Source organism: Bos grunniens, chromosome 12, assembly GCF_055505025.1.
Source record: "Bos grunniens cultivar Pamir isolate PY7600 chromosome 12, Bosgru_T2T1.0, whole genome shotgun sequence".
Taxonomy (NCBI): Eukaryota; Metazoa; Chordata; class Mammalia; order Artiodactyla; family Bovidae; genus Bos; species Bos grunniens.
Genome location: NC_141176.1, coordinates 33,731,750 through 33,753,596, shown reverse-complemented (window position 1 = coordinate 33,753,596; position 21,847 = coordinate 33,731,750). Strand labels below are relative to the sequence as shown.

General features: G+C 43.7%; 1 protein-coding gene across 2 annotated transcripts in view; it reads left to right on the top strand.

Moving 5' to 3' along the window:
- Positions 1–21,847, top strand: part of ATP8A2 (ATPase phospholipid transporting 8A2) — a 492,224-nt gene that overhangs the window by 347,279 nt on the left and 123,098 nt on the right. For both annotated transcript variants that reach the window (XM_086329703.1, XM_086329702.1), the window contains exons 31-33: positions 7,427–7,488; positions 8,830–8,886; positions 10,258–10,365. In XM_086329703.1, the coding sequence (XP_086185829.1) occupies positions 7,427–7,488; positions 8,830–8,886; positions 10,258–10,365 (227 nt within the window). The remainder of the gene's footprint in view (positions 1–7,426; positions 7,489–8,829; positions 8,887–10,257; positions 10,366–21,847) is intronic.

The following is a 21,847-nucleotide window of genomic DNA, read 5'->3' as shown; positions in this document are numbered from 1 at the left end:
GCCTACAAGATGGCTGTTTGACATCGAGAGGCAGTTGAGTTTACTTTCCATCATTTTCACTTCCCTTTTAAAGTCTATTTTTAGTAAATAAGAATGAAAAAAGAGAAAGGTTGAAATCTGAGTTTCATATCCTTAACTTTATCCAGCAGAAATGTCAGTACAGAGGAGAAAATCCAGAAAAAGGCTTATATAACCAGGAACTTAACCCAGCGCTGGTTCTCAATGTAATTATAATCACTAACACTTGTATAAACTCTACCTTTTAGAAATGCCTTGCAATAGTGTATGGCACTCTTTACAGAGAAAGGAAAAATGAATCTTTTCTTTATGGATACACAGCATCAGAAGCAAAAAGAATCATTTCAGTTGTCATACAGACAGTGCAGACATTTGAGCAGGATGAGTTCTAAGTGCATTTGTAAGTGAGTTCTTTGACACTTGGAAGACATTTTCACTCTTGATATTCATCCAGTAGTAGCTGGTTGGCATTGTACCTCTGAGCCTTTGCCACCTTAAGAGGCCCCAAGAGTGAGATCGGGAGAGGAGAACCTGTTAATATGCTGGAACAAGGGCTGCTCTGAATTGGTGCTACTGAAGGTTCGAGGCTCAGATGCTAAAGGATCCACGTGCAATGCAGGAGACGCAGGTTCGATCCCTGGGTTGGGAAGATCTCCTGGATAAGGGAATGGCAACCCATTCCAGTATTCTTGCCTGGGAAATTCCATGGACAGAGGAGCTTGGTGGGCTGCAAAGAGTCGGACATGCCTGATTGACTAACACACACACTGAATTGGTGCTGCTGAAGGAAAAGGTCAGAAGATGGAGAACAGGAGGGACTTGGCATCTGCTCTCCAGCCAAAATTCTTGACAGATGCCCTGGTGTCTGTTGAGGGAACGGTGCCATCTCCCTAATTCTTCCTCTGGAGTCAGATGTGTGTGCAATGCTGTGATTTTGAATCTAGGCCTCCACAGGTTCTTACTACACCAAAAACACATGTATGCATTCACCCCATCTGTTTTCTTGATTATTGAGCCCTGTCTTCTCTGGCTGCACAGGACTATGCTGTAACTTAGGCTTCAGATTTTGCTTTTCGTCAAAGCCCTCTCTGAATACGTTTTTGTGGTTTAGCCGGGTCATAATGTAATGTGTTTAACGAGCATTTCATTGAAATGGCATCTTTGTAAGATGTCATCAGCCTAGCCCCTTGAAAACCTCTGAGGTAAGTTCCCCAATCATTCTGCCTGTTTAGAAAACGAGACGGACTTTCCCCACACACATTCTCGGAGAGCGTTTTGCATGCAGCGTTTGGGGCTGTCACTAGTCACTGGAGGGTCCATGTGGGTTTGTCGTCATTGTTCACACCAGTCAGTTTAGTGTCTGGGTTTGTCAACCTCATTTGGCTATTCCTACATCATGCCAGTCCCTGACTCCAACCCAACTTTGCAGATGACATAAGTCTGGACCAACAGGCTGGGCGGCTGCTGAGGGTCTGTGGGTCCTGAAGCCACGGCATCATTTCTGCCTGGAGGAGAATGAGTGGCTCTCAGGACAGGGCTTCAGGCTCCCGTAATACCACCTCTGATGCACACGGTCATCCCATCATTGTATCAGATTTTACCCCACGTGAAGCCCCACCAGGTGATTCTATATGTGACCAACAAGTGAGACTAGCATCTTTCCCACTCTTATGGCTTCTTTTACCTTGTGGAGCTCTTTACCTAGACCTCGGGGACAGGGAGCACACACTGCCCCCCCTCATTTCAGCTCTCCTCTGGGGGGTGCTGATCCGCAATCTTGGTCTCCTGGCTGGTCTCACATGGTCCAGTGAGATGCTGAGGAGAGTGCTGATGCAACAGGCAGCCCGCTTCCCTCCTCTTCCCTCGCTCCCGCCCCCCTTGCTCCCTTTCCCCCTCCCCCTCCCTCCCCCACCCCGGCCTGGGCCTGCTGGACCTTTGTGTGCTAGTGATGATTTCTGCTGGGAGATGCTCAACGTCCTGCTGGTGAATAAAGGTGTGTTGAGATCACCTCCCTCCACCTGCGCATTGGATGAGTTTCTTTACTGGGACCTTCTCAGAACCTGGAATGGCCTGGCTCCCGCTGACGTCACTGTCTGATGCAGTGCAAGCATCCACCCCCATGTCTCTAGGCGGACGGATTTCCTTTTGTGCCTGAACTGTCCTTTCCCCTCTCGCTGCCCCCTTCCTCCCTATATCCATCTGTGCCCCCCGTGCTGCTTCATCTGTATAATCTTATCATCACTTACATAGATGGTGGATAAATATGTTCTAAAAGGCTGGCTTGGGAACCCAATGACTTACCTTGGTTTGGGGGTTCTTTATCTCCTATTAAAAAAGTCACTTGAGTTTTAAGTACCCTGCTAAAATGAAAACAGCTAAGCTACAGGAAAGTTGTTTTTCTGAGTACAGTGGTGAATTATAACAGTACTGTTAAGATTAAGCAAAACAGGAAGAAATAATTTGTGAGTAACATGCTGCAGAAATAATAAAGTGGACAGTCCAAATGGACTTTTCCAGCCTTGAATTATAAGCAAGCTGTAGCTTATGAATGTGTTCATCCACCAATGATTGTTTAAGACTTAGTGCCTTTTCTTCAGGAGGATGCTACTGGCAAATTTTTAACAAGAACTGATGCCCACAGGTATTTCCCTCTAAAGCAGTCAAAATATAACCTTTAAGAGAACACGCTGTCCTGTGGGAATTTCCCCAACAGGGCGGGCCAAGCAGTGACTTGTGAGTTGTTTAGTGGATGCTGTCTTTTCCAAGGCTGTTGGTATGTACAGAATCAGTTTGGGAATTTCTCCTTCAAGGAATGAATTATTCCCAGATGGTATTAGTTTCGATTGGGCTGGGAGATGCTCTTTCCTAAGCAGAAACTTAAAATGCAGCATTGAGTTATCCTTGAAAACTGATGAGTTGGAATAGTAGGGTTATCTTGGCATCACTAATCTTAAGTATTCAGACGAACTCAGTTGCAGGCAAGTTATGTAATGCCAGTAGCATTGGACTGTCATGGCAAGGTAGAAATACATGCCTTTTAAAATTCTAGAAGCTACAGTTAGAAGAGGTCCCTGGGTTTCACTACCTGTTTCTTCTGTTTGTGCCAAATTCCCAGCATGGTGGTCCATGGTCTTAAGGGTCTCCATGGAGATGCTCTCTCCATCAGTGAGCTCTCGATCCTGGAAGTGATCGCAGGGTTTGCCCCTTTAAAGGCATCAAGCAATGGCAGTTCCATCTCTTTGTACCAAGGCCTCACCTTGCTTCTCTGCTGATGGTGCGAACTGTGAGGTCCCAACACACTCTGCTCCTCGGCCTGACTACAGACGAGGGGTGTTCCCTTCATTTGCCACTCTTATTTCAGGGTGTATTCTCTGTATTTATTCCAGCTCCTCTGTTTTCTTTCCTCTAATACTGTGATTCTCAATATGGGGAATTTTCCCCAAGGGACATTGGCAGTGTCCAGAGGCATTTTTTGTTGTCACATCTTGGTGGAGGATACTACTGGCTCACAACCAGGGGGTCAGTGCTGTGCTCATCTTGTGGATAGAGACCAGGCATGCTGCCGAACACACTACCATCCCAGGGACAGCACCCCCCAACTGCGTGAGAGACATGGACCCCGAAGAATAAAAGAAGACAACTTCAAGGGGGAAAATAACTAGATTAAGAAGAAGTCTTTTGAAATACCAACACCCAATGGGAAGGAACTTTCTAGGAGAGAAATAAGGTGGAGATAAAAGTGAGATTCACGTGACAGAGATTCTGCACCACTTTGGGGTCCATTTCTCTCTGTCTGTTAGTGAAAGAGATGTCTTGTTTCCAGAGTTCACCATTTCTCACTCAGAGTATGGCCTCCCGTGTCATTTAGCTTCTCTTTGCTGCCCTAGTTTCCTCGTCTGAAACATGCAGGTCATAATGCCATTTCGTAGCATTGCTGGAGCATCAGAGAAGTATTAGCATTTTAGTGTTGCGTATTAGTAATGCTAATAATAGTCGTCTACTAGTATTACATATACTAGTAAGCATCCTCATGGAGGTAAAGTGCTTAGAACAGAGCCCGTCTTATGCTTAGTAACGTAATTTCTATTTCCAGTGTAGAATTAACAAACGGTTTTCTGTTCATTAAGTGTATATTCCCTTGGTATCTCTAATTTTCTTGAAGAGATCTCTAGTCTTTCCCATTCTGTTGTTTTCCTCTATTTCTTTGCATTGATTGCTGAGGAAGGCTTTCTTGTCCCTCCTTGCTATTCTTTGGAACTCTGCATTCAGATGGGTGTATCTTTCCTTTTCTCCTTTGCTTTTCACTTCCCGTCTTTTTACAGCTATGTGTAAGGCCTCCTCAGACAGCCATTTTGCTTTTTTGTATTTCTTTTTCTTGGGGATGGTCTTGATTCTGTCTCCTGTACAATGTCACGAACCTCCATCCATAGTTCATCAGGCACTCTGTCTATCAGATCTAGGCCCTTAAATCTATTTCTCACTTCCACTATAGTCATAAGGGATTTGATTTAGGTCACACCTGAATGGTCTAGTGGTTTTCCCTACTTTCTTCAATGTAAGTCTGAATTTGGCAATAAGGAGTTCATGATCCAAGCCACAGTCAGCTCCCGGTCTTGTTTTTGCTGACTGTATAGAGCTCCTCCATCTTTAGCTGCAAAGAATATAATCAGTCTGATTTCAGTGTTGACCATCTGCTGATGTCCATGTGTAGAGTCTTCTCTTGTGTTGTTGGAAGAGGGTGTTTGCTATGACCAGTGCATTTTCTTGGCAAAACTCTATTAGCCTTTGTCCTGCTTCATTCTGTACTCCAAGGCCAAATTTGCCTGTTACTCCAGGTGTTTCTTGACTTCCTACTTTTGCATTCCAGTTCCCTATAATGAAAAGGGCATCTTTTTTGAGTGTTAGTTCTAGAAGTTCCTGTAGGTCTTCATAGAACTATTTAGCTTCAGCTTCTTCAGCATTACTGGTCTGGGCATAGACTTGAATTACCGTGATGTTGAATGGTTTGCCTTGGAGCAGTTGCAGCAATGAAATTAAAAGACGCTTACTCCTTGGAAGGAAAGTTATGACCAACCTAGACAGCATATTAAAAAGCAGAGACATTACTTTGCCAACAAAGGTCCGTCTAGTCAAGACTATGGTTTTACCAGTGGTCATGTATGGATGTGAGAGTTGGACTATAAAGAAAGCTAAGTGCCCAAGAATTGATGCTTTTGAACTGTGGTGTTAGAGACGACTCTTGAGAGTCCCTTGGACTCCTGCAAGGAGATCCAACCAGTCCATCCTAAAGGAGATCATTCCTGGGTGTTCATTGCAAAGACTGATGTTGAGGCTGAAACTCCAATACTTTGGCCACCTGATGTGAAGAGCTGACTCATTGGAAAAGACCCTGATGCTGGGAAAGATTGAGGGCAGGAGGAGAAGGGGATGACAGAGGATGAGATGGTAGGATGGCATCACTGACTTGATGGACATGGATTTGGGTGGACTCCGGGAGTTGATGATGGACAGGGAGGCCTGGTGTGCTGTGATTCATAGGGTCGCAAAGAGTCAGACATGACTGAGTGACTGAACTGAACTGAACTGGTGTATATTCTTGAAGTATGAAACACATTCTAAGTCCTCCATATGTAGACAAATGCTTTGTATATTTAATTACAACCAGCCTTTGTAATATTACTGTTGAAAGGAAGTTCAGAAGTTGTCAAACCATAATTGTAAACCTGGTTCTCAGCTTAGCCTCCCAGCCCTTCTAAGTCTACCATTTGATCAGCGTTTTCTCCAGACTCCGTCAGGGTTTCATTTAGGTAGAACTCAGGGCCCTTAGATCACTGCTCATCTCAATCAAAAGTCTCTTCTTCATTTGTGAACTCAGAGGGCGAGACTAAAGATAGGAAATCCACCTTGAGCTAAAACGAATAGGAGGTAGTTCGGAAACTCTCAGTTTAGGTCTGAAGCTAACACAACCCGTGATGTCTCTGAGGATTCATCTGTCCTTATCCACCAATTTTCTTACTTAGAATCAGGAGAAAGGGAACACCCTGTGGCTGGATCCAGGGTCCCATGACAATCATATTTTACCTGTGATGTACTTCGTCATTATGGTGTTTGACAAAACTAAATAGATCTTGATTCTTTCATGAGTCAGATTCTTCAACAAACAGATGGGTAAATTGATGAGCCCAAATGTACATGTACATCAGCTACTGGGTTGGAAATTTGAACACAAAAATCCGTATTTACTTGGCCTATAGGCCACAGGTCTAATTTGGGTATAAAGAAAGAATAAAAGGAGATTGGCGGTGTCACTCAAATAAACCATTTCTGAATTTAAAACAGGTTTTCAACCCTCAAGGTAAAAACCAGACTTTTCACAGCAAGCTAGCTCACCTGAACCAGGTAATTCTCTTGTGGCTCAGCTGATAAAGAATCCGCCTGCAATGCAGGCGATCTGGGTTTGATCCCTGGGTTGGGAAGATCCCCCAGAGCAGGGAAAGGCTACCCACTCCGGTATTCTGGCCTGGAGAATTCCATGGACTGTATAGTCCATGGGGTCACAAAGAATCAGACATGACTGAGGGACTTTCCCTTCACTTCTGTCTTAGTGATCATTATGTACATTGTCATTTCATAGTCATCCTTCAGAAGAAGAAAATGGAAAAGCTGCAAAATTAAGGCTTCACATCCTAGTTATATTGTCTAGGCATCTCGCATTGAATGTTTGCATTTACAGGTCCCAGTAGTTCATATAGAAGTCGATGGAGAACATGAGTAGTGAAAGTCCTCCAGAATTCTGAGTGCAGTCGTCATCCACTCATTTTGTATCACATAGTTATCTCTGCTATTGGCCTATAGTGCCAATTTAGCAAAAATTAAAGACAAATGGTAAATGAACACGCAGAGACTGTCTAATACTAGCACCCACAGAGATAGATTTTTTTGGTTGTTTAGTCACTTAGTTGTGTCCAACCCTTTGTAACCGATCCCATGAACTGTAGGCCACTCTGTCCATGGGATTCTCCAGGCAAGAATACTGGAGTGGGTGGCCATTTCCTTCTTCAGGACCCAAGGATTGAACCCTCATTTCCTGCATTGGCAGATGGATTCTTTATCACTGAGCCACCAGGGAAACCCAGAGATAGATTAATATGGTTTTATTCTATTCCTTCTTCTAATAGACAAAGAGAAATTTTAATCTGTATGAAAAGTGGTTGGTTGGTTGTTTGGAAACCTGACTTTGTGTGTTTGCTTCATTTGGAGAAAATACAAGATGAAGAAATTCAGAGTTAGAAAGAGGAGGCATTAGAATCACAGACAAATGTCAATGTCTCTAAAGTTCTCTTTTTACATTCTGAGTAAAACAGACTTCAGGGCTCTACAGGTTAATTGTAACTTCTTTGTTTTTCAGATACTGTGTTGGCCAATGGTCATGCCACAGACTATTTATTTGTTGGAAATATCGTTTATACTGTAAGTTTGCCTATTTATTGAATCTTTCTTAAATGGCACGTGTGTGGGTTCTGCCTCTCTCTCCCTTCATATAAAGTCTTTGTCATTATTATTTCAAATTTCTGAAGTATATATTATAGATTCCTTAAAGACTACAGCCTTGAAATTAAAAGACGCTTGCCCCTTGGAACGAAAGCTGTGATAAACCTAGACAGCATATTAAAAAGCAGAGACATCACTTTGCCAACAAAGGTCTGTATAGTCAAAGTCATGGTTTTTGCAGTAGTCATGTACAGATGTGAGAGTTGGACCATAAAGAAAGCTGAGCACCAAAGAATTGATGCCTTCAAACTGTGGTGCTGGAGAAGACTCTTGAGAGTCCCTTGGACTGCAAAGAGATCAAACCAGTCAATCCTAAAGGAAATCAACCCTGAATATTCATTGGAAGGGCTGATGCTGAAGCTGAAACTCTTAACACTTTGGCCACCTGATGCGAAGAGCCAACTCATTAGAAAAGACCCTGATGCTGGGAAAGATTGAGGGCAGGAGGAGAAGGGGATGACAGAGGATGAGATGGTTGGATGGCCTCACCAATTCAATAGACATGAATCTGAAACAACTCCAGGAGATAGTGGAGGACGGGGAAGCCTGGCATGCTGCAGTCCATGGGGTCGCAAAGAGTCAGACATGACTTAGCAACCGCACCACAATAACAAGCTCAAAAGGGTTGTAAAATGCTTACCTTGTATTTCAGTGAAGTTTATGCAAAGTTGGTGGCTCAGAGGATAAAGCGTCTGCCTACAATGCGGGAGACCTGGATTTGATCCCCAGGTTGGCAAGATCCCCTGGAGAAGGAAATGGCAACCCACTCCAGTATTCTTGCCTGGAGGATCCCATGGATGGAGGAGCCTAGTAGGCTACAGTCCACGGGGTCGCAAAGAGTCAGACATGACTGAGTGACTTCACTCACTCACTTATGTAAAGTTCAGATTTCAGGACAAGGGATCAACAGACTTCCCTCAATCTTTACATGAACATTTCACACCTACTTGTGAAAAATCAAAACAAGCAAAGAAAAAAAAAACCCTACATTGAGAGAAGGTGATTTCTCCCTAATCTTCCAAGCTAAAGAAAAGGGGGAGTAACTATTACTTATGAGAAGACAATCACTAAAGTGAGGGCTTTTCTTAAAAGAAACCTGCCTGTAAGTTTCCTAAAACTTACCCCCAGGAAATTAGCTCCCAAGGTGGCACTTCCAAAGTCCAGCTGCTGGGAAGAAACTGCCCGTGGGGAGGATGTGGGGTTTCTCCTGCCTGAAAATACAAGGATAACACGTTTCCCAAATTCCTCTTTCTTTCACAGTATGTTGTTGTTACTGTTTGTCTGAAAGCTGGTTTGGAGACGACAGCTTGGACCAAAGTAAGTTTTCTATAGAATTATTAATATTTCTCTATCCAGTATAGATATTTTTGTGGCATAGTATCTTTTTAAAACCCAGGAAAACAGTAAGCAATGTCAAGCCATGGTAGTTTAAATTTTTCCCTCTAAAAATTGTGGTTTGACCTTTATCAGGGCACATTTGCCATCCAAATTTCTCTAATCATTTGCTAGGCTCTTAATACAGCTCTAAGCTATTAACAGCTCATTCCAAAGATGTATGTATATTATTTAAATATATATGTGTATATATATACATACAAAGAAAATACAGGACAGAAAGGTGAATTTTTAATTTCCATAATTTTGCCACCAAGAGGTAGTTAACTTTCAACATTTGCTGTATTATCTTCCAGACTTTGTGCATTTATTTTAATAAGATGAAGCTTTACAGAACATAGAGTATTGTAGCCTTTTTTTTTTTCCACTTAAAAATATATCAGTATTTTACATGCTTTAAAATATGCTTCTGCAAAGTCATAGTTCATGATTAAAGAGTATGGAGTTTTATCAGTATCCCATCACTTATTTAATCAGTCCCCAATTTGGGACATTTTTAGTTATCTCCAACTCTTGAGGGTTATGGCCAATGTTTCATGGCTGTCTCTGCTGTTTACAAAGGCTTCTAATTCTGTTCTGATTACTTAAGAGAGGGGTGGGAGGTAAATATGGAAGCAGAGAATTGAGACAGAGACAATGAAGCCAGGTGAGGGGGGTGGTGGCCTAGCCTGGGGGTTGGAGCAGGCACTAAGCAGTGGTCAGATTTTTTAAAAAGCTGACAGACGCTCATGATGGATTAGATCATGGAGGAAGTCAAGGATTATCCTATTAAGAGGACAAAGGAGAAGAAATTCACAACCCAGCAGATGCTCAGAGTGGTGTTGTTAAGATATATGTCCATGCCAGATTTCTTTTTAAATTCTTTGGAAAGGAACAATTGAAATCTCAGAATGATAAATAAAACCATCTTGGTTATTTTGTCTGTCCAGCACCCTCTTCCTAGATGAATGAGGCCTTGTTTATTCAGATCCAGGTCAGAATGCATACCAGTAAGGGACGGGTGGGGGCCTGCTGGCACCAGGGGGTGGGCCCAGGGAACCATCAGCAGTGGTGCAAAAAGTGCTTTCCTCTTCAGGGTGGTTTGGGGTCACTAGTTACTTAAATTCACCATTAAATACTCTGAGGCAAGAAAATGAGAACTCAAACTCTCCAATGACCAGTGACTCATAGAAACCTTTCCATAAAGAAAAGTGGCATGGACCGAGGGCTCCTGCAGCAGGGGGGTGGGGGCGTCGATCAGATGGCTCCTGGGCCTGCAGACAACCCTGCCTGAGTGTCTGTTTCCTCCTGCAGTTCAGTCACCTGGCCGTCTGGGGAAGCATGCTCATCTGGCTGGTGTTCTTTGGCATCTACTCGACCATCTGGCCCACCATTCCCATCGCTCCAGACATGAAAGGACAGGTCAGTGCCACTAATTGTCATTGGCGTCCTGGGTCTCAGGGTGGGGATGAACTGCAGGACAGGCTGGTGTTGCCTGCTTCTGTCAAAATGAATCTGGTGGGAAACAAACCACATCAGAGCCCCTGGAAGAGGTTGTCCAGGCCACAGGAACAGCATTTGAAATGTCCACAGTTAGGTAAACTGTTGACTTAATTCCTCTGATCTACCCAGTGCGTCCGCATTTCCACAGTGAATCCTGTTCTCAGATGTACAGTTCACAGACATGGAAAATGGGAGATGATTTGAGTTGTTCATGGTTATACTGGTTGCAATTTCGATAGTGGTATTATTATACTTTGAGTAGCTGACAATGTCACCTGTGAAAGAGAAATCTAACCACTCTATGAACCAGATCATTAGTTAACCAGAATTTCTCACTGTGCATCTCTTCATCGAGAGGCTGAGATAGAAGACCTTTACGCTCGTTTGTATTTTGTTTCATCTTTTATATTAATCTCCGTCTAGTGTTTGCCATGGAGCCTTCAGCCCTGACACACTGGATCTTAAGATCCCATGGGATGGGGTCTGGGGGGGAACTTGAAAGCCCTGGGTTCCAAGAGCCCTCAGTTTACAAATGAAGCTGTAAAACTTGCTTTACAGGGAAATGTTTCAGGGTTTATAAGAGAATATGTGATTTGTGGGAAGGGATGCAGAATGTCTATGAAGGAAGACATTGCATTCCCTGTTCTTTTTGCATTCGGACCCCTTTGGAGGTGCTGACCATCCCTGGTTGGGCTTGTCCAGGTCAGCAGTCCGGGTGCTGGGGCAGCACCCCAGCTGTAGTCTGCTCCCCAACTCTACCCGCCAGGCCTGCCTTGTTTTGTCCCCACTTCCAGGCCCGGAGCACACTGCAGGGCCTGGGCAGCTGTTCACAGGGGGCGTGCGCTGGGTCTGCTATGGTTTGCTCTGGGTCATCCCCCCGAATTTGCATGATGGCGCTGGTGTCTCCGGTTAGAACCAAGCATGGGAAGAGAGGGCTGTGGGTTGCAGGCTTCTTCTGGCTCCTGCCCCACACTGACATATTATAGGGGCAGGCCCATGCATGGCTCATCGGGCTGCTATCTTTACCTCACTCACTCTGCACAAATGAGCCAGAACTCAGGTCTCCCAGGTCTAGATACATGCCCGGCAAGTGTTTACCATGAGGTCATCAGGGTGGGCTGCTTGCCATTTTTACTTGGTGAACCCATTGATGCACCTTCGGGGGCCTGAGACCTCCTCTGAGGTGCTGAGCAGGATGGACGTGTCCTAGAGGGGCGACTTGTATGTCCCTGAACACAGCTTTGCCTCCTGTAAGGCACCAGGACAAACATGTAACACACTTTTCAGGTCCTTCCCGAATCCAAGTGGTAGAGGAAGTTACAGAGCAGTGAATGAATCAAGAAGATTGTTGTGTAGCAAAACAAGCATTTCCCAGCAAAGATGCTTTGTGTACTTCAATCAGTTCTTTCTGTTCTTGAATTTTTTTTTAATTGGAGGATAATTGCTTTACAATGTTGTACTGGCCTCTGCCACACATCTACATGAATTACACATAAGTATACATATGTTCCCTCCCTCTTGAAACCCACCCCCGCCACACACCCATCCCACCCCTCTAGGTTGTCACAGAGCACTGGGTTGAGCTCCCTGCATCATACAGCAAATTCCCACTGGCTGTCTATTTTACATATGGTAGTGGATATGTTTCCACGTTACCCTCTCAATTTGTCCCACCCTCTCCTTCCCCAGCTGTGTCCACAAGTCTCTTCTCTACGTCTGCATCTCCAAATAGGTTCATCAGTACCATATTTCTAGATTCCACATGCATGGGTTAATTAAGCAAGAAGACTATCCATAATGATGACCACTGGGTAAGGCTTGGTGCCTAAAATATCTGCTTCGTGTTCTTTCCTTGTGTTTAAAGGTGAGTGTAGCCCAATAAACATTTCATTTGGGGGATTTGGGGCAGAGGACGATAAAAGGGACAGCAGCCAACTGCAGAGAACAGTCTTCTAAATTAGAGGAGAATGACAGCAGAAGGATGGAATTAGCTGATGGGTGACTGGTTGACAAACCCCCTCCTTTGAAAGCCCCTCCCCAGAGAGATGTTCCAGTAACTCCAATTCAAATGTGCGTGAGAGGCTGGTCGCCAGTTCATCAGGAGGGTGACCTTTGACATGTGGCGGGACCATTCACTGTGTAGCCCGAGTTGCATGTTCTTTTGTGTGGTTCAAAGGCTCAATGTAATGATGAAATTTCCATAGTTGGGGACTTTCTGAAAAAAAAAAAAAAACAGTGAGCTATTCCTGCCATGCAAGAGCAAGGAACTTGTAATATTAAATCACGTTTCACTTGGGTATAAAAGCTTTTTTTTAGCATAAACCACATCATTTCAGCTTTTCGGTTGGTTGGTCTGTTTCCATGAGGCAAAAGATGTTGTTCTGAAATCGTCCGTCACTGGCTGAGGCTGAGGTTTTCATTAGACATGGAAGGCAATGTTACTGTAGTTTTCATGTCCAGGGGCTGCTGGATGGATAATCCACAGTCTGTGTTGAAAGGACTATTTCTTAGCTCTGGTCTTGAATTTGAAAAATATGGCCAAGTCATATCCATCCCTTTGGTGCTATGCTGGTCCTGTGGATTGAATGTTTGGGCCCCCCTCAAATTTGTGTTGAAGCCCTGACCACCCCGCCCCGCCCAGCATGGAGGTGGGGCCTTGGGAGGTACTAGAGATCAGGTGAACGGAGAGACAACCTGAGCAATAGCTTGCTCGTTCTCTGCTGTGTGAAAAGGCAAGGATCTGAAAAAAATATATATCTGAGTCACTTTGCTATACACCTGTAACTAACACAATATTGTAAGTCATCTATCCTTCAATTTTTAAAAACACCTGACAGACACAGCAAGAGAGGGAAAAAATAGATGCAAGAAGTTAGACATCTCCCACCCGGAAGAGAGCCCTCACCAGAGCCCAGCCAGGCTGGCACCCTGTCTCAGATACTCAACCTCCAGAACAGGGAGAAATACATTCCTGCTGTTGAGAAGCCACCCACTTTGGGGTGTTTTGTTACAGCAGCTCAAGCTGACTGAGATGGTTGGTGAAGGCTTTGGGGTGATGGTATTCTGGAAAAAAGACTGCATTTTAAAAATTATTGTTGTTATATTATTATAAGATTGTTTCTAGTGATTTTTATAAGCCATTTTTTTGTAGGTCACGGGCAGTCAGGTTTTGGCAATGGAACGCAGTTCTTTTGAGTCGTAAAATTAAACTAGTCTCTGAAGGCAATGGCATTTCTTACCAGGAGTCAAAATAGAATTACCTGAGAGACATGCCTCCTCATCTTCATCTTTCACTGGTCAGTTATTTCCTCAAGCCTTTATAAATCGGAATATTGTAACTTAAACTCCCATTTCTTTTGGCTAAAGAGTTTTAACATTTTATGGGTTCTTTTTTACTTTGTTTTATTTTCAACATTCTATAGGTTCTTGAGGTGAAATTTCTTAGTAGGGTCCACTGACCACCTACATCGGAACCATCTGGGCTGCTTGTTAAATGACAACCTCTTTCTTCACCAAAAAAAAATATGTACTTGCAACACACGCACACACAATCAGAATCCCTGAGCATGGAGCCCCAGCCTCTGAATTTTGGTAAATCTCCAGGCTGTTTAAAGCTGGAGCACCCCTGCTCACCACACCTAAAACGTGACCCCTGACATTCAAGCCAGCCCTGGGGGTTCCCGGAGAAGACGGCATCTGGGTGTCCGCAGCGCGCTGCGTCTCTGAGCGGTGGGCCTGTGAGCTCCCACAGGTGGTGTGGCGTCTGCTCTCAGCCCCGCGCTCTAAGCAGCAGGTTATACCCAGAGACATTACCTCGTCCGCCACAGAAAAGCACTGCTCACCAACTGCTCCTTGCTTTTCCTTTAAAGTCCTTTCCATGGCTAGTAAAGAGGGAAAGAAACCTTCACTTCAAAGCCGACAAACCGCTAACTCCGTCTGCAGTGCCAGGCTCCAGCCAGCTTCTGGCAGAGGACAGCCCCCCCCTTTTTTTTTTTTTTATCCAAACCCAGGAACGGCTTTACTTTTGAGTTTTATATACACACTTTGTATACACAAGGCAGATCCCAGTGGACTAAGAGTGAACGGGAAGGCGGGGCGGGGTGGGTCTGGCTGCCTCGGTGCTGTCCTTGGATCAAAGCGATTAATTCCTCATCTTCCCTACCCTCTGGCTTTCTCTGGACTTTGCAGCTGAGCAAGATCTCAGGCGCAGGCAGTTTCCATATAAATATAAAAAAAGGGTTTTTGTTTCCAGGTGCTTTAAGAGGAACACTGAGAAGCTGGAGTAAGGGCCATCTCTGCTCAGAACATTCCAGACTGTCTGTGTCAAGCTGACTCTGGCCTGAGGGCCAGGAGAACCCTTGTCCTCAGGTTAACTGTTGTAGCTTGGGACACCGCCGTTTGTCCCCATCACCCACCTTCCCTCCCGCCTTTGCTGAGGGGCCCAGTTCATATCCCATTCTGGCCCTCTTGGACGAGCCCAGCCCCTTAGGGAACCTTTCCACCCCTCATGCTATCATGGGTGGTTCAGAACCCTGAAGGGGGGGGATGCAAGGAAACGTTCATTGGGGGTTCCTGGCAAAGTTGCATGTTTGCTCCTGAAAGAAGCCCATCAGAGACTTGGTCTGCTCTTATGCACAGTGGGTAAGGTTGCCTGGACTTGTTCACCACTGGGAGACATGCCAGCTCCAGAATCAAACTGCTGCTTTGAGAGAAGGAATAGAAAGACTGAAACCAGCAAACGTCTGTTATGCGATTTTCCAGACAGCAGGTGCAGCAGCCTCGAAGGCCGCCCCCAGTGCAGGCCCTCCCGGGAGCATCCTCCCTGGCTGCCTGGCCTCAGTGAGAAGCAGCTGTCAGCCTCCTGTGGACGGAGCTTTCTCTTATGTTTGCAAGTATAAGGGCAACAAAGAAAACAGATGATTTCTAAAAAGCAGTCATAGGCTTTAATATCCCATGTTCTATTTTACTCAAACTTAGGTATTTATAGATTTGTTTACAGATTTTGTAAACAATTACTTGAGTGTTGCAATTATGAGTGTTTTAGATGATAATATCCCAGAAACACCTAATGTGAATATCATAAATTCATTGGAATTAATCTTTTAATATAGCAATATTGAATAGAGTTGATCCTATTTTTCTTAAATAACATATTTCAGGAGCCCATGGCCTGGCTAGGGTGAGACATGGTCATCCCAGTAAGGCAGGAAGTCCCATCAGTAGAAACTTCCCTCTTGGTTTGAAATAACTATCTGACATCTTCTTTGTACAGTGTTCTTCTGTGTGGAACTTGGCCAAATTATCTGCTGAAGTGCAGTTTACATTTTTCAATTTGTGCATTTTGTATAATAATAAGACTGACGTCCAAGGAGGACCTTGTTGTTTCTAGATGACATGATCTGAAAAAATAGCTGCTGCTGCTAAGTCGCTTCAGTCATGTCCAACTCTGTGCGACCCCAGAGATAGCAGCCAACCAGGCTCCCCCGTCCCTGGGATTCTCCAGGCAAGAACACTGGAGTGGGTTGCCATTTCCTTCTCAATGCATGAAAGTGAAAAAATAAAGTGAAGTCGCTCAGTCGTGTCCGACTCCTAGCGACCCCATGGACTGCAGCCCACCAGGCCCTTCCGTCCATGGGATTTTCCAGGCAAGAGTACCGGAGTGGGGTGCCATTGCCTTCTCCAGAAAAAATAGCAATAGGAATAAAATTAAGAGGTTAAGGACTTTCTGGTTTTTATGTGTCTGGCCTCCAGGGTTCCTACATTCATATACATTTGCCTCTTGAAGTCTCCCTGCAAGAATCCCTATCTGAGTTAGTCACTAGAACTGAAAAACAAATAAAGAAAACTATAACAAGAAGTTCTTCACTAATAAAAGGGAAATCAAAAACAGTCACTTAACCAGGGCTATCTAGTTGAGTTCTCACTATAAATATAGGCCTATAAATATCTGGGCTCTAAAAATCAGAAAAGTCAGGCATTGGACAAGAGTTCTATCAGAAATTGGCTTTCAAAGTCATTACATGTCACGCCAAATTATTTCTGTTTTTCTTTTCCTGATTACCAAACAAGGAAGAAAGTATGCTTTATAAAATCCATTTGCCCCTCAAAGTAATTCCAGATTCTTCCTAAAGGAATGGGACCAGCACCCGCTGGAACTTGGCTGCTTCCTACAGGGTCTGCGGGATCCACTGAGGTCTAGGTTAATGTGACCTGAATCAAACGTCTTTCCTATTCACTGCAAATCCTAACAGTGAAAGTGGGATGTGAATTAAATTCTCCTCGTGCTTAAGAAATCGATCAAGTTAAGTCAGTTGTCCATAAGAGCCATAATTGTGTTATTTCTGAGCCTTAGTTTTGTCAGGTATAAGAAGTAGATAATATGCAGCTTCTGTGGTAGCTCAGTGGTAAAGACTTCGCCTTCCAGTGCCAAGTGGGGTGTGGGTTCTATCCCTGGTCAGAGAGCTAAGATCCCACATGCCATGGGGCCAAGAAACCAATATATAAAACAGTAACAATACTGTAACAAATTCACAAAGACTTTAAAAATGGTCCACATCAAAAAATCTTTTTTAAAAAGTAATATCTATCTTTGGAGTTAATAAAGACATGAAAGAAAATAAGGTGGTTGTTTGGTTGATAAGTCATGTCTGATTCTGCGACACCATGAACTGCAACACCCCAGGCTTCCCTGTCCTTCACCGTTTCCTGGAGCTTACTGAAACTCATGTCCATTGAGTCAATGATGCCATCCAACCATCTCATCCTCTGTTGACCCCTTCTCCTCTTGCCCTCAATCTTTTCCAGCATCAGGGTCTTTTCCAATGAGTAACAACAGATGATGTCTATTGAGAAAGTACTATGTCCCAGACAAAATATCAGATCAGATCAGTGGCTCAGTCGTGTCCCACTCTTTGCGACCCCATGAATCACAGCACGCCAGGCCTCGCTGTCCGGCACCAACTTCCGGAGTTCACTGAGACTCACGTCCATCGAGTCAATGATGCCATCCAGCCATCTCATCCTCTGTCGTCCCCTTCTCCTCTTGCCCCCAATCCTTCCCAGCATCAGAGTCTTTTCCAATGAGTCAACTGTTCGCATGAGGTGGCCAAAGTACTGGAGTTTCAGCTTTAGCATCATTCCTTCCAAAGAAATCCCAGGGCTGATCTCCTTCAGAATGGACTGGTTGGATCTCCTCGCAGTCCAAGGGACTCTCAAGAGTCTTCTCCAACACCACAGTTCAAAAGCATCAATTCTTCGGCACTCAGCCTTCTTCACAGTCCAACTCTCACATCCAGACATGACCACAGGAAAAACCATAGCCTTGACTAGACGAACCTTTGTTGGCAAAGTAATGTCTCTGCTTTTGAATATGCTATCTAGGTTGGTCATAACTTTCCTTCCAAGGAGTAAGCGTCTTTTAATTTCATGGCTGGAGTCACCATCTGCAGTGATTTTGGAGCCCAGAAAAATAAAGTCTGACACTGTTTCCACTGTTTCCCCATCTATTTCCCATGAAGTGGTGGGACCGGATGCCATGATCTTCGTTTTCTGAATGTTGAGCTTTAAGCCAACTTTTTCACTCTCCACTTTCACTTTCATCAAGAGGCTTTTTAGTTCCTCTTCACTTTCTGCCATAAGGGTGGTGTCATCTGCATATCTGAGGTTATTGATATTTCTCCCAGCAATCTTGATTCCAGCTTGTGTTTCTTCCAGCCCAGCTTTTCTCATGATGTACTCTGCATATAAGTTAAATAAACAGGGTGATGATATACAGCCTTGACGAATTCCTTTTCCTATTTGGAACCAGTCTGTTGTTCCATGTCCAGTTCTAACTGTTGCTTCCTGACCTGCATACAGATTTCTCAAGAGGCAGATCAGGTGGTCTGGTATTCCCATCTCTTTCAGAATTTTCCACAGTTTATTGTGATCCACACAGTCAAAGGCTTTGGCATAGTCAATAAAGCAGAAATAGATGCTTTTCTGGAACTCTCTTGCTTTTTCCATGATCCAGCGGATGTTGGCAATTTGATCTCTGGTTCCTCTGCCTTTTCTAAAACCAGCTTGAACATCAGGACAGAATGTGGTCCACTGGAGAAGGGAATGGCAAACCACTTCAGTATTCTTGCCTTGAGAACCCCATGAACAGTATGAAAAGGCAAAATGATAGGATACTGAAAGAGAAACTCCCCAGGTCAGTAGGTGCCCGATATGCTACTGGAGATCAGTCAAGAAATAACTCCAGAAAGAATGAAGGGATGGAGCCAAAGCAAAAACAATACCCAGCTGTGGATGTGACTGGTGATAGAAGCAAGGTCCAATGCTGTAAAGAGCAATATTGCATAGGAACCTGGAATGTCAGGTCCATGAATCAAGGCAAATTGGAAGTGGTCAAACAAGAGATGGCAAGAGTGAATGTTGACATTCTAGGAATCAGCGAACTGAAATGGACTGGAATGGGTGAATTTAACTCAGATGACCATTATATCTACTACTGCGGGCAGGAATCCCTCAGAAGAAATGGAGTGGCCATCATGGTCAACAAAAGAGTCCGAAATGCAGTACTTGGATGCAATCTCAAAAATGACAGAATGATCTCTGTTCGTTTCCAGGGCAAACCATTCAATATCACAGTAATCCAAGTCTATGCCCCAACCAGTAATGCTGAAGAAGCTGAAGTTGAACGGTTCTATACCTACAAGACCCAAAACTAACACCCAAAACTTTTTTTTTTTTTTAGAACTAACACCCAAAAAAGATGTCCATTTCATTATAGGTGACTGGAATGCAAAAGTAGGAAGTCAAGAAACACCTGGAGTAACAGGCAAATTTGGCCTTGAAATATGGAATGAAGCAGGACAAAGACTAATAGAGTTTTGCCAAGAAAATGCACTGGTCATAACAAACACCCTCTTCCAACAACACAAGAGAAGACTCTGTACATGGACATCACCAGATGGTCAACACCAAAATCAGATTGATTATATTCTTTGCAGCCAAAGATGGAGAAGCTCTATACAGTCAGCAAAAACAAGACCAGGAGCTGACTGTGGCTCAGACCATGAACTCCTTATTGCCAAATTCAGACTTACATTGAAGAAAGTAGGGAAAACCACTAGACCATTCAGGTATGACCTAAATCAAATCCCTTATGATTATACAGTGGAAGTGAGAAGTAGATTTAAGGGACTAGATCTGATAGATAGAGTGCCTGATGAACTATGGAATGAGGTTTGTGACATTGTACAGGAGACAGGGATCAAGACCATCCCCATGGAAAAGAAGACAAAATATACATTCAACTAAATATGCTCTGACTGTGAAATTACATGTATAATAAATTAGCATTAGTTCATCTGATAATTCACTCTACAAGCATATGAACAGATAGGAGCTTAGAAAGAAAGAAACCAGCACCTAGGTCAGGCTGCGGGAGGTAGCTGGGGCTTCCTGAGTCCCCTAGGTGTCAGGGTACGAGCCCTCACACACCGTCACTATGGTGATCACCTAGGGCAATGCTTGGTGCAAACCAGGGATCAAATAAGTGTCAGTCACTTCTTAAAAAGTCTTAAAATTTTGGTTTTGTTAGATTGTATCTGAAGTGACTTGCCCTGCAGTTTCAGAGAATTTTTCAAATATAAATGTAGAATTTCTACACATACTTGATATTTAAACAGCAATCAAGGAGAAGGGGATGACGGAGGATGAGATGGTTGGATGGCATCACTGACTCAATGGACATGAGTTTGAACAAGCTCCAGGAGATAGTGAAGGACATGGAAGCCCGACATGCTGTGTTTCATGGGGTCATAAAGAGTTGGACACGACTGAGCGACTGAGCAACAACTGCCTATGAACCCTAGTCAGGCCAGTTTCAAACAATGGCCTTTTTCTAAGCACATGACAGAAAGCTGAAATTTTCCTAGCCCTGCCTCCCGCGCCGTTCTCTCCATCCTAGCAGTTTGTTTTATTTTGGCCTCTTGTTTCAAGGATGCTGTGTGCTAATTCAAGACCCGACAGCTTTGGTTGCGAATTCTTCTTCTCTGGGGTTAAAGGTCTTATGGTGATGTTGGCGTTTGCCATTCATTCTAATGTTAATTTTTAAAATATCCGTCAGCAAATTGAAGTACACATTACATGCTGATTTTGTTTGTTTGGAATATTTATCCTCCACGGTCACAGAGGATGTTTGATGTGGTTCTGAACTTTTCCTTTCTCCAAACATGTGGAAATGTGCATGGGGAGCCCTGGGGTTGAAGTTCTCTGCAGGGATTGACTTCTTCTCAAACATCTGTGAAGGGAAATGCCTGTCTGGGGACCAGAGCTGTAGTTCTCCCCGCCACCCGCCGACATCCGGGTTCTTTAGGTTTATTCTATTTATGAGATAGAGAGGTGCCTGAGAAAAGACCAGCAGATACAGGATTCGTGCAGGAGAAGATAGGTTGGGTTAGGCTAAGAAGAGAGGAAACAGAATCTCAGCACTCTATTATACATGTCCCAAGTTTCCCTGTTTTGTGTGAATGAGGACGCAAATCTCTTATTGACAGCATCCCAGAGCACCAAATAGTGGAAGGACTTAAAGCAGGTTAGAGCTTTAACTGTTGTTGTCATGGGTGCTACGAACTATCAGATGTTTTTCGAAATCATATGCCTTTTGAGTCGGATTAACCAGCTGTTTGGTTTTTTTTTTTTTTTTTTTTTTGCATTCCTTTGGCAAAAGGCAGGAAAAGAGAAGTCTAGGTTATCTGTGTCCATGTCTGTAGTGCACTTTCATCCACATATTTTTTTAAGTAAAATTATTGCAGTGTGTTTTTTCTTAATTTTTAAGATTTTTTTATTATGGAAAATTTTAGACATACCATAATGTAAACACACGTCATTTGCGTGGGACAAGGTGTCTCTTACAAGGAAATAGCCATTGATTTCAAAGTCTTACTTAATAGTACTGTCAGTTCAGTTCAGTTCAGTCGCTCAGTCGTGTCCGACTCTTTGCGACCTCATGAATCGCAGCACGCCAGGCCTCCTTGGGTCCATCCTAATCCAGCACCCTGTTCTCCTTTGTCTCCAACTTTTTAAAGAAAATCTATTAAATATTTTATGTATTTATTTTCCCCAATTTATCCCACTCTGCCACCTTTCCCTTTTAGTAATCATAGATTTGTTCTCTATATCTATGATTCTATTTCTATTTTGTAAATAGTTCATTTGTATCCATTTTATATTCTACATATAAGTGATAGCACATGGTATTTGTCTTTGACTTACTTCAGTTAGGATCATGGTCTCTAGGTCCATCCATGTTTCTGCAGATGGCATTCTTTATTTCCTTTTAATAGCTGAGTAATGTTCTGTTGTATATATGTAGCACATCTTCTTCATTCATCTGTTGGTGGATATTTAGGTC